The sequence below is a fragment of the Uloborus diversus genome, chromosome 3 (genome assembly GCF_026930045.1).
Source record: "Uloborus diversus isolate 005 chromosome 3, Udiv.v.3.1, whole genome shotgun sequence".
Lineage (NCBI taxonomy): Eukaryota > Metazoa > Arthropoda > Arachnida > Araneae > Uloboridae > Uloborus > Uloborus diversus.
The window spans coordinates 192,833,414-192,845,241 of record NC_072733.1 but is presented as its reverse complement, the minus strand read 5'-3'; the positions used below and the strand labels follow the sequence as shown (position 1 = coordinate 192,845,241).

Here is an 11,828-nt window from a genome sequence, read left to right as displayed (position 1 = left end):
AAAATAGTGAATAGCATAACACAATGTATGAGTGTCAGAGGCTGGTTAGATTAGACATTGCTTTGATATTTACCACTAGAACTAGAACTGAAAATATAGTTTGTTTTTCTTTGAATGTGAGTTGCCTTTTTTTAGGTAAAAAAATATCTTTACCTTTTGAAAGTTTTTAAAGTTGGATGTGCCTTGATCGTTGTTTAGTTTTCAGTTATGGATGCATTTGGAAATTTCTATTTGCATTTTATACTAAAGTTTTTCTTTTGTTTTTGCTTTTGTTATCATTTGTTCGAATGTAAGCTTTGTTTCACATATGCATTACGTTTTTTCTTTTCTTTCAGGTATAAAGGATGAATTTTATAAAAAAGAAATTGAAGAGTCATAAAAAGGATGACGAGGAGGAAGAATATGAAAAAGCTGTGTATGAGCAATCTCTTCATCCACAAAATCCGGATCAGAAGATGAAAAACACTGAAGAGTGGCAATTTTTTCAACAGTTGTCTATGAAAGTTCAAGATACTGTTCAAAAAACGCAAACAACATTAAGCAAATTAAAGGATACTAGGCAAGAAGATGAAGATGAAGACAGAGAGCTGTATGAAAATGATAATGAGTTATTGTCTAAGGGAAATATTCCTCCATATGGAACGGGAAAAGTTCTGCGTGCTCCCCCCAGACCCCCACCACCTGCAGGAGAAAAATCTCTTGCTCCAGATTTAGATTTTGGAGGCGACTTTAGTCAGAGCTCTCCATCAAAAGGTCCTCCAAGGCCTCCGCCTCCAGGATCTTCAGAATCTCCTCTTTCTTTAGATTCAAGTGCCTTGCAGGGAGCAGTTGGAAGAGGGTTTGGATCTCCTGCTCGACCTCCTCCACCAAATGTTGCAAAATTCGATAATACTCACTTTCAAGATAATTATAAAGCAACTGATTTAGAGCTGTCAGATTTAGGTACAGGAAAAGATAGTACTTCATTTTCATTGTTAGATGAGTTTGGTTTCAATAGTGAGCCTGTTGTGTCAAGCACAAATGCTAATATGCAAGATCTTTTGTTTCTTGACGATAAAGAAGAAGTTGATCCATTTGATACGTCATTTGTTGATGTTAATAATATTACATCAGTATCTGAGCAGAAAAATGGAACTAAGAAAGCATCAGAAAATAGCTTTAATCCGTTTAGCAGTTCTTCAGTATCCAATGAATGGCTAAATGATGCTCCTAAAAGTGTTGATACAAATAAAAAGGCCTTGACCAACCCTTTTTTCTCAGGCCTGATGGATGAACCAAAACCTAGCTCTAATCAAGATAATGTTCATTCATTATCTTCCCATAATCCCTTCAGTTTGAATGATCCTATTGTTAATTCTTCTGAAAATGATCTTTTTGGCCTTAATATTGCTCCTTCTTTCACAAAAGACAATGTAGCTGATGATGTGTCTTTAAAAGCTGAAGAGTCCCGTCGAGTTTCAGTGGAGCATGTCTCTGAAAATTTGAGTGATATTTCCAATTCAGGCTCAAAATCTTCTAATCTGTTGGAGGATATTATTTCCCAAGATACATGTTCACCAGCAGCAACTCAAATGAAAAGAATTACAGAAGATGCAACAGATGTTTGGCAAGATGAAAATGATCATACAAGTGTTTTCCCCACTGATGCAAATTCTAATGTTCCAATAACACCCGAGAAAACTTTAGAAGCATCTTTAATTTGGGATTCTGATACATTACATGCAGATATTTTAGTTCCAGAAAAGCATGATGCTGGTGAAACTCAGTCAAAGATGCTTGAAACTAATGAAGAAGCTAGCTTAAAAAATGAACCTGTTGAACTTTCAGAGAACAGTTTTGTTGCATCAAATGAACCAGGTTCAGATTCTGAGACTCTTCCTTATCCTCAGGATTCTCAAACTAATAATGGCCCTATCCAGCCAACTTCATTAATAAATGCTATGGTTTCAGATGTTCCCTCTTCAAAGGAAAGTGATATAAGTGGATTTAGCTCAGAAGCATTTGGCTCATCTGCTACGTTAGAAGAACATTCTCATAGGAAAACTTCAGATGCTTCTGAGGGATTTGAAGTTAAACTAGCAGAAAATTCAGATATTGTTGGAAAAGCAGAAGTTGCTACAATGGAAAATGATAGCTTTTCAAAACCATTTGAAGGCGAGAGTGAAGAAAATGCTTTCTTGTTTAAGGTGAAGAGTTCGAAATCAGACCTAGAATTTGATGCTTTTGCTGCAAAATTTGAAAATGTAAAAGACAGTCAGGAAACTGATCCTTTTGATCCTTTTATGAGTAAAAGAGCACCAACTTTGAAGAAAATTCAAGAAAACTACAAAGGATTTGATAGTATGGATGAATTTGATCCTTTTAAAGTATCCGCAAAAGCAGAAGAAACATTAGTAATGAAAAAAGAATCTTCACGGGATTCTTTTGAAGATTATGATAATGAAGTAGATTTCTCTGTTGTTATCAGACCCAAAGTAAAAGACAGTAGTGAAGTAACATTGTCTACCATGGAACCCCCAAAACTTCTGCCCCCACCTAAAACTCCTACCAAAGCTTTTGAATCTACCCCTTCACGATTCAATCCTTTTGATAAGGATTTTCTTGATCTTGGTGAAATTTCCAAAGTTTCAGAAAAAGGAACTGCTTCTGTTGAGGCAGAAGATGAAGTTATTCCTGCACTTGGAGAAGCAGGAGTTAGAAAAGCTGATTCTATTGAATCCCCACTTTCACCTCTGTTTGATGATGATACATCTTTACCATTAGAGACATTCCCTAAAAAGTTTGATAGGGAAGGCTGGGAAATGGTTTTGAGACAACCAAATAAAAAGAAATTAACTGGTAATAGATTTTGGAAAAAAATATTTGTCAAACTTTCTGAGAATAGCGTTTTGCAACTTTTCAACAAAATCGATGATAAACTGCCTTTTCAGGAACTTCCATTGCAAGTAAGTGATGTAGCAGTTAGATCTTACTTTTTTTTTTAACGCAAATTTCTCACAGGAGCTGTTTTTACCCACTTGCCGATTTGTTGATTTTTAGTCAAAACAGTCGTCTCAAGTTGCTGGAAACTGATGTTTCCAAGTGTAAAAATGTTCTACTAGTTTGCTATTTGTACAAGAATAATTTTGTATAATTTAATTTCAAATCCTTATTAGAAACCTATATTTTTTAAACTTGTTTAGTTCTTTTAATGTTTTGTTTCATTATGTTTTTCTTTCGCATTTTAAACATTAGATTTATTTTTATGCATGTTTAATTTTAGTTTATTTTTGTTTTATTATTGTATAGGGACCTAGCAAAAATTGTGAATGGAGTAAAATCTGGCACGTGGATAAAACTTGAAATTTCATCTTATGTCTAAGAATTTTTAGCTGCTCTTTAGGACCGATCTCATACAAACCTTTTGTAAGAACTTGATATATTTGGATGTTCTTCATTGAAGTACTCTCACAGATAAATGATTTTTTCTTATGAGGTATGTTTTATGCATGTTTTTATTTTCATTCTGCCCTTATTTTGTTCTGCCTGTGAAAGTAATTCTGATAGCATTGAATTAAAAGTAGGTATATAGATGGGCAATTCCATGAAAAGTGGTCCTGACACACCAAAATTTTTTTTTTCCACATAATATAGAAACAAACTTTATTTTTTGACAAAAAATTATCTACACTTTTCAATTCCAGCACCAATTTTGAGTTTGAAATATTTCTATATCAGATTTCAGCCTTATTTGATAGCGTTTAGTCAAAGTAAAAAAAAAAAGTAAACAGAAACAAATGTAAGAGCCTTTTTTTTACTTAATCTTCAATTTTTTTCCGGAAAAACTATCAAATACCATGAACGCAGATGCTTTACTATGTCTCATTAAAAAAAAAAAAAAAAAACTTTTGATAAGTTTTTAACTCTGAAAAATATGCAGGTCACTTTTTATTGGTCAGACATGTAACGCAAAAGGAACAAAAGTTTTCCTCTAAGGTGAAATTGGGAGACTAGAAGAAAAATAGCTCATATCATAAATTAACTTGATACATATTACCTGTAACCTGACTTTCATCTTCAAACATTTGGCAGAAAACTTTTAACAAGGCTTTTTGAAAGATGTCACATATGTAACGCTCCTGAATTGTTTTCATTATAAAACCATTTTTATGTACCATTTTTTTTGGAAAAAAGTACTTTGCGTTATTCAACTAAAAATATTGTGTGCTATCACTGAAACCAAGACTCAATGAGTGTTAAAAAAATAAATAATAATATTAATTATAAAAATAATAAATAAGAAATGTTTATTTATACCCAAAGAGCAGCTTAAATTATTTGCAATCTGCATACTTGAAGATCACGAGTACAATGTTCTATTTACTTTAAATTGCATTAATATTTTTTGATAATTTTTGATTTTTGAGAAGTGAATAAATTCTACAAATGATTTAAAACATTCCAAATAGTTTTAAACAACATAAGTAAGTGTTGAAGTTTGTGATGATTTATAAGCTTGTCATTACTGTTTAATAGTTATACAAATAAAAATTAATTTCATCTTCATTCTTTGTTTTGTGAATATATTCTTTCAGTTTAAGTATTTACTGGCTGCGTTCCCTGGCGTTGCACGGTCTACCTCGAAAATAAAAGTTGTGTCAAGAAATGCATTTTCAACAATTTCCGGTCAATGTGTAGAAAAGAGCAATTTTATGCCTCAAAATTTAAATTCAGACGCCTTAGGCTTTTTTTTTTAATTCAAAAAATGTTATCATTGTTAATATTAGGGCTAATTAACCTGTTTCACAGATTTTCTGGCAAACCCCCCTAAGGGTAGTCGACCCCCCCCCAATAGGAGGGAAGGAAATACTCCTATGTGAATTCTTGAACATCAATAGACCTCTGTAGGAAATTTGATAAATCCAATGTAAACTAATTTGATATAAACTAAATTTCAACAAAAATCTCCATATGAGTTCCTGAGTACCAAAGAACCTCTGTGCACAATTTGGCAAAGATCCGACTTAAACTGGATTTTTATTTGGAAATCCCCCTCAACTGCTGCACACGTTCACACACGTAATGTTCTAATGTCACACACGTAACGCTTAAAAAAATACTTTTTATTGCTTTTGTACGAGCTTTAGAAAAAAATATTTATGGAATACTTACTTGGCATACTTAGATACATGCACAAAAAGTACTGTTCATTTACCTTTTAAAACTTCACAGGAAATAAGAAAATAATATAAGGTACAGCTTATTTTCAGATTTTCCAAGTCACACACGTAACGCTGCATTTAAAATTTATTTAAAAAATTGAGAATCATCTCATGAAAAAATGAAAAAAAAAAAAAAAAAAAAAACTGCCACCTAAAAACTCTTACATATGTTCTGTTACTCCAATAGAAACTATTAAGAAATATTTAAAAAATATATTGGTTTTTCTTGTTTTTTTGCAAAGAAATGGTGTCAAAAAGTCACACACGTAACTCTGGAATGGCCCATACAATAAAGGTATAAATAAAATATTTTTACAAAGAACAAGAAATATGTTCTAGCAAATATAAATTTTCTTGGAAGATATTTAAACAATATAATCAAAAGATTAACTTTTTATTCATGGTATAGGGTCAGCTGAGAAAGTGGGAGTAAAACCAAGCTTTTTTTTTGTCAGGACCCTAAAACCAGACTATTAAATTTATAAAAATGAAACTTTTGGTGCATTCGAATATGTTGGATTTAGATGAATTAAACATAAAGCAGAACCATTTAACTTAATTGGATTGTTTATTCTCGGTAATATATTTAACCAAGCATATTTTATAATGCATACTCACTTTTGTTTTATTCTGAGGTGAAGTTAGGTTAGCTCAAAATGTTGTGCTTTTTTAAACAAAATTTATGTGTAGGTATTGTTTTTGATAGAAGAATACTGTGAAATAATTTTATCTTGATTATATATTTAAAGGTGCAATTAAAAAAAACAACAACAGATTTTTATTATTGGAATCAGGGTTCACTGATATATATCAGTCGATATATATCACGATATATATCCGATATTTATTTTGAAAATATCAGATATATATCACGATATACAGGTAGTTATCAAGATAATGGAAACACCTATGAATAAAAGTGACATTTTTGAATGTGCTTCGTAAGTAATGAAGAACAAAATTAGGTATATGTTTTTTTTTTAAATATAAATAGCAATGCTCATATTCTGGTTGTACAGGGTGACTTAATTGAAGTTCTGGAAGACTTGGATTTTTTTCAAGCATGTGAAATGTCGGAACTCTCAAACTTTAAAAGAGGCCAAATTATTGGAGCGCATCTAACTGGAGCAAGTGCAACTGAAATATCTCAACTTTTTGGTGTTTCTAGAGGTACAGTATCTGAAGTCATGACAGCATACACATAATGCGGTACGACAAGCTCGGAAAAGTAAAATAGTGGACAGAAAGAGAAGCTCAGTGAAAGAAACCGATGGGTATTGAAGCGGATTGTAATATCTAAAAAGCGAACAGCAGCAAAGGTGACCACAGAACTCATTCACCATCTGGATTCACCAGTGTGAGTGATTGCAATCAGAAGGCACCTTTATTTACCGAACATTTACAGCAGAGTAGTCATTCCCAACATACTTGTCACAGAGTGTTTCCATTATTTTGATAACTACCTGTATATCCGATATTTATTTTGAAAATATCATGATATTTTGATCATTTTCGATACTTATTTTTTCAACTATGGTATTTTCAATTCAAAAAATTTTATAATTGATAATACATCATTAATATAACAGTAATATGATATTCCTTTTTACTTGTGTTTTATATTCATGAAATTATTAGTAATGTAACAATTTTAATTCATATTAAAAGTGCCTAATTAAATTTTAAACATTGCTCAGAAAAAAAGAAAATGTCAAATGACTGCACTGACTAATGCATATTATTTATTTTTGAATCATGTCACTAAAAGTAGCTAATAGAAGTAAAATGAGTAAAACAACTAATGCTAATTTAACTCCATTAAAATTGATGGAAATGTAAACTGAAATTTTAGATATAAATAATGAAAGAAACATTCGTTTTAAGTCTACATATTGTAATTATAATGTAAGAAATTAAAGAGTGATTTGAGGATGCATTTACTATTTTGAAGACTATAGCTTGTGCTAATTGAAAATATCGGATATATATATCAAAATATCTGATATGTATCAAAATGTCATGATATTTTTGAACCCTGATTGGAATAATTTTGATGGTTATCAAAATTAGGTTTACCTAGGATATATTTCTGAGCATTACACAGTCTTCATCATCAATAACAGAAAAAGTGTAATGGTTTCTTAGTGGTGACAATCTAATATGCTATGTCATAGAATTTGTTAATTTCTATCACTATTTAGCCTATGAATTTAGTTGATTGACTCATTGACTGACACTGCTTTTTTGATTGTGTACAGTTCAATCTTATTTATCCGAACTAACAGGCATGAAATTCATTCTGGATAAGCAAAAATCCAGATAAGTGGAACAACAGGGATAATAAGCAGAATGCTTAATAAGCAGTGCTTTTAAATAAAAATACCTTGGGTCAGCAGTTGACATCAAACAATAGAGAATATTTAATATTTGACGCTCTTAATTTTCAGTAGCTAACATGTTTCGAAATCAAACAGAAAATGCTCATTAAATGAATTCGTGCCTACTTTGTATGATTACAGGAATTGCAGTGGCAGATCAAGGAGTAAGCTTGCTTGCCCCTGGTTAACTGGGCGTCAACTTGTGGTGGGCAGCAAATTAACACTACTTCTGTTTTTTTTTGTTGGACCTCAATACAAAATTTAAAGAAAGATGGGTAAGGATGGCAGTTTCAAGTTTATGCCCGAGTTCCAAAAATAAGAAGAGAATGTAAAAAACAGAATAAAAAGATTAAATACTAACATCATAGTTATGTTATGAGACTACAATAAGTGAACTTCATAAAAATTCAGGTTAAGCGACTGAGCAAACATTTCTTGTCATATTAATTTTTAAAGACTCACAATACAGCTGCCCAGTCATAGTTTAATTTATTCATGTTTTTTGGCCATTTTCAGTCTCCCTGTCTACTACTCAAAAATATGAAATTTTAAGTTTCAATTGTTGACACAGTACCCAACAGTCATTTTTTTTATTTATTTACTTTTTTTTTAAAATTTATGCACACTTAGGGAGTTCAAAGAAAAAATCTAAATGCCTTTTCATTCAAAATTGTCAAATGGCTTATTTGAGTTTTCAATGCTTACCTTTCAGCTTATTCTTAGCAAACTCCTCTGGGAAGTTACATCAAACGATTAGAAAACATACCCTGTTGTCACCAGGCGATCGTGGTGACCTTGGGGCTATACTTGATGGTACGATAGTTTCCACTGCCCTCACTAGGGACACATGCTACACATACAGAAAAATTTCGATTTTTTTAGCCCCTGTGTTTTTCTAGCTAATTTGTTTTTTTTTTTTTATTAGTGTCAAGTACTAGCGTAGTTTACCTTACTTTGTTCCCAAATTACATGAGAATAGTTGCATAAACAGGGTATCATCCTGTATTGTTCAGTTGCAGTAGTGTCGAACTCCAAATATGCCATGTTGTCTATTAGATTACTACAATCTATTGCATGACCTATTCAGGAGTAATACATTTAATCAAAATGAAAAAAGGACTGTTTGTTGGACTTATAGTTCACTTCTCTAAATTAAAAGTATTATTTATGTAAATATTAAAACCTTTTTTTTTAACTCTGAAAATTTGATCCAGATAAACTGGAGATCCATATAAAGAGGAGCTGTTGAAACGAGATTCTGCTGTATATTATTCAATAAAACACTTTATCATTTATAGCTCAACTGCAATAGTTTCTGTTTGATGCTCCAAGTACACCATATTTCTATGATTGCAATAATTTATTGCACAATCTATGCAGGAGTTGTCCATTTAATCTAAATAAAAAGCAAATGTTTGGTGCACTTAATAATTCAGCTATCATAATTTGAAATTATTATTTGTGAATATAAATTTTTTTTTAAACTCTGAAAATTTGATCGGGATAAACAGGGCCTTATGAACAAGGTTCTACTGTACTTTCTTTCCTTGATAAATTTTTTCATATGATCAATTTCTTCTGTATTTTTTACGTCTTTTACTGTATTTGCTTGACAGCAGTTTCATAGAAAAGTACTTTCTTTAGCATCCTACCTTTCCGAAACAAAACCTTAACACTTTTGCCGGCATTCTTTTTTGCTTTTTCTTTGAGTTATCAATGATGAAAACAATATTTGCAAATGAAGCAGAAGTGTGTTTGCAGTACTAATCTTAAAAATTATGAGTAACGTGCATTTCTTAGCTGAGCCTAACCAAATCCCCAAATTTCTACATAAGAAAATACCTCATAATAAATAGAATCTTAAACTTAAATTTCTACGTAGACATTTTACTACAAGTATACCACGGAAGGAGGCATACTTTGGGGGCTTAACTACCTTTTTGCTGCCTGTTGCAGCTTAAGTTTGCAAAATCTTCTAATACGTTGCGTACTTAATCCATTTTCACTCAAACCAGGAATTATTGGAAAGTTGCCATCTGCTGAATAATCCCACAGCAGTTGAAACAAAACTGAAAGTTGACATTTTAATTAATATTTCTGCTAATTAAAGTCATACAAAGATGGGACCAGGCTATCCATGATCCTCGCAAAATTTTGTATTTTTTGATACTTGAAGCTCAATTAAGACATCGGGAGGTCCAAACTGCTCATCACAGGATTAAAAACTAAAGGATTTTTTTTATTTTTTATGATTTATCAACTTCAAAATGAGTGCTGTAAGGAAAGAAAATCTCTATCTCATCTTTAAACTTATAAATCCATTTGAAATCTGCACAAGTGGCATCTATCTGGAGGCATAATTTGTACTCCACCCAGCTTATTAATAGATGTACTTAAATGTTCTTTGACCTTTTGCTTCATCATATTAAGAGAATAACTACTTCATAATTTGTCTGAACTGTAACAAATGTGCACAAGTATTCATCAGAGGTTTCGATTCAAACTTCAATTGTTTACCATCAATAATTTGCAGTGAATGATATGTGTGTGTGTGTGTGCATTTGTCTATTCCCCCCCCCCTATAAAATCAGAACTTTTAAGTTCTTTCACAAGGATTTAAAATCATAAATTTTTTTTGATGCCATCTTTTTTTTTCTTTGCTCTGTAACACATGGTAATTTTGTCTCAGTAAATTTTTGATTCAAAAATTTAAGATCTTTCTATTTGTACTGGAATTTTTAACATCTTAATTTAGTGATAATATCCATTTTTTTTTGCTTTATTTTCTAAATATAATGTTGAATGAAAATTTATAGTTTATATTAGGTTGAAAATTTCTGAAGGAAATTACTTGCTTAAGCTAAAAATGTATTTTTTAAATTCATACCTAAGCTCACTCTTAACTAAAAAAAACTGAGAATGTTCAAGCATGATTTTATAAATCAAGTTTTTACTTTATTTTCTACAGGCATGTTATTCACTATCAGAAATTGGAGCCCAGCAGTATGATCAATATGGAAAAATATTTACTGTCAAATTGCAGTATAAATTTTATCGCGAGAGAGTTGGTGTTAGACCTGGACAGATATCTAAAGTTACTCAGGGTCAAGTTACTTCAATGGGAGATGTTGCAAAACTTGGTTTACCTCTTCAACATTCTGCCCAAACATCACAACTTTTGAAATTAGGATCTCAATCATATTCAGACATGCAGTTGTTCATTCAGGTATTTAAAACCCTTTTATTTTAAGTATGTTTTATGCATTACTCTATCATTCATTGCTATTTATCTTTTTGTAGGAAGTTGAAGATGCTCTTTTCCGCATGGTTGTTCACAGAGATCGTGTTCTCACTTATAAAACAGAAGAAGTACAAGTCATTGCACAAGATGAATTTTATGTTGAGCAAAGTAAAACGGGCCATATTGACAAACAGCTTGCACGTGTTCGCATTTTCTTTTTGGCATTTATCACAGGTGAATTACTGGATTTAGTATTTTTTTCTTAAATTCAATTTTTTTACTGATCTTTTTGTATAGATACACATTTTGCACTTATTAAAAATTATTCTGGTTTAAAACAAAGATTCTCGAAGTTTCACTCCAAGAATCACACTTAAAAGCAATTGATTTTTTTTTAGTGGTTACGCAATATACTTTTTAGCACTAAAAAGATGTGAAGTCTAATTACTTAAGTTTAAGTCCCTTAAATTTGTAAGATACCTGAGATTTTTTACTTGCTTCAAATTTGATAAAATATTCATTTGATAGTGGAGTTAGGATTTAAGTTGCGCAGAATTTTGAGTAAAGGGTGTTGTAGTAGGCAATTTGGCTATTTTTGATGACACTTGACTAGAAAAAATTCAAGAGGAACAGGCAAACCAGTGTTTGGCCACCTATTAGCCAGGCAGTTGATTTATTTGTTGATTTTAAGTTCTTTAACTTTAGATTTGACTTTGAAGTATGAAGTGAAAAGGGGGGCGCTTGAAAACAGCGCGTGCATCGAGACCACAGATCTATTGTACTATCCCCGCTTAGACTACTAAAGGAGCCCAGTAACAGAAATAAATCTCAGCAGTTGCCTAACCGAAATTCTAGGCAATTCCCAGGGATCTACATAGTGGTATACCAAGTGCTCAAATCTTTGTGCAGAGTAGAAGTCACATTCACATAGCACATGAATTGAGCTTTCATCAGCCATATGACATCCTCTACACGAAGGGTTGTCGGTAACACCCATCAGATTAAGGT

At 31.7% G+C, this 11,828-nt stretch overlaps 1 protein-coding gene across 1 annotated transcript in view; it reads left to right on the top strand.

The window, feature by feature from the left end:
* The first annotated feature begins 344 nt into the window (after positions 1-344).
* Positions 345-11,828, top strand: part of LOC129219106 (protein stoned-B-like) — a 42,977-nt gene continuing 31,493 nt past the window's right edge. The window contains exons 1-3 of the mRNA XM_054853425.1: positions 345-2,945; positions 10,548-10,805; positions 10,880-11,054. Of these exons, the coding sequence (XP_054709400.1) occupies positions 345-2,945; positions 10,548-10,805; positions 10,880-11,054 (3,034 nt within the window). The remainder of the gene's footprint in view (positions 2,946-10,547; positions 10,806-10,879; positions 11,055-11,828) is intronic.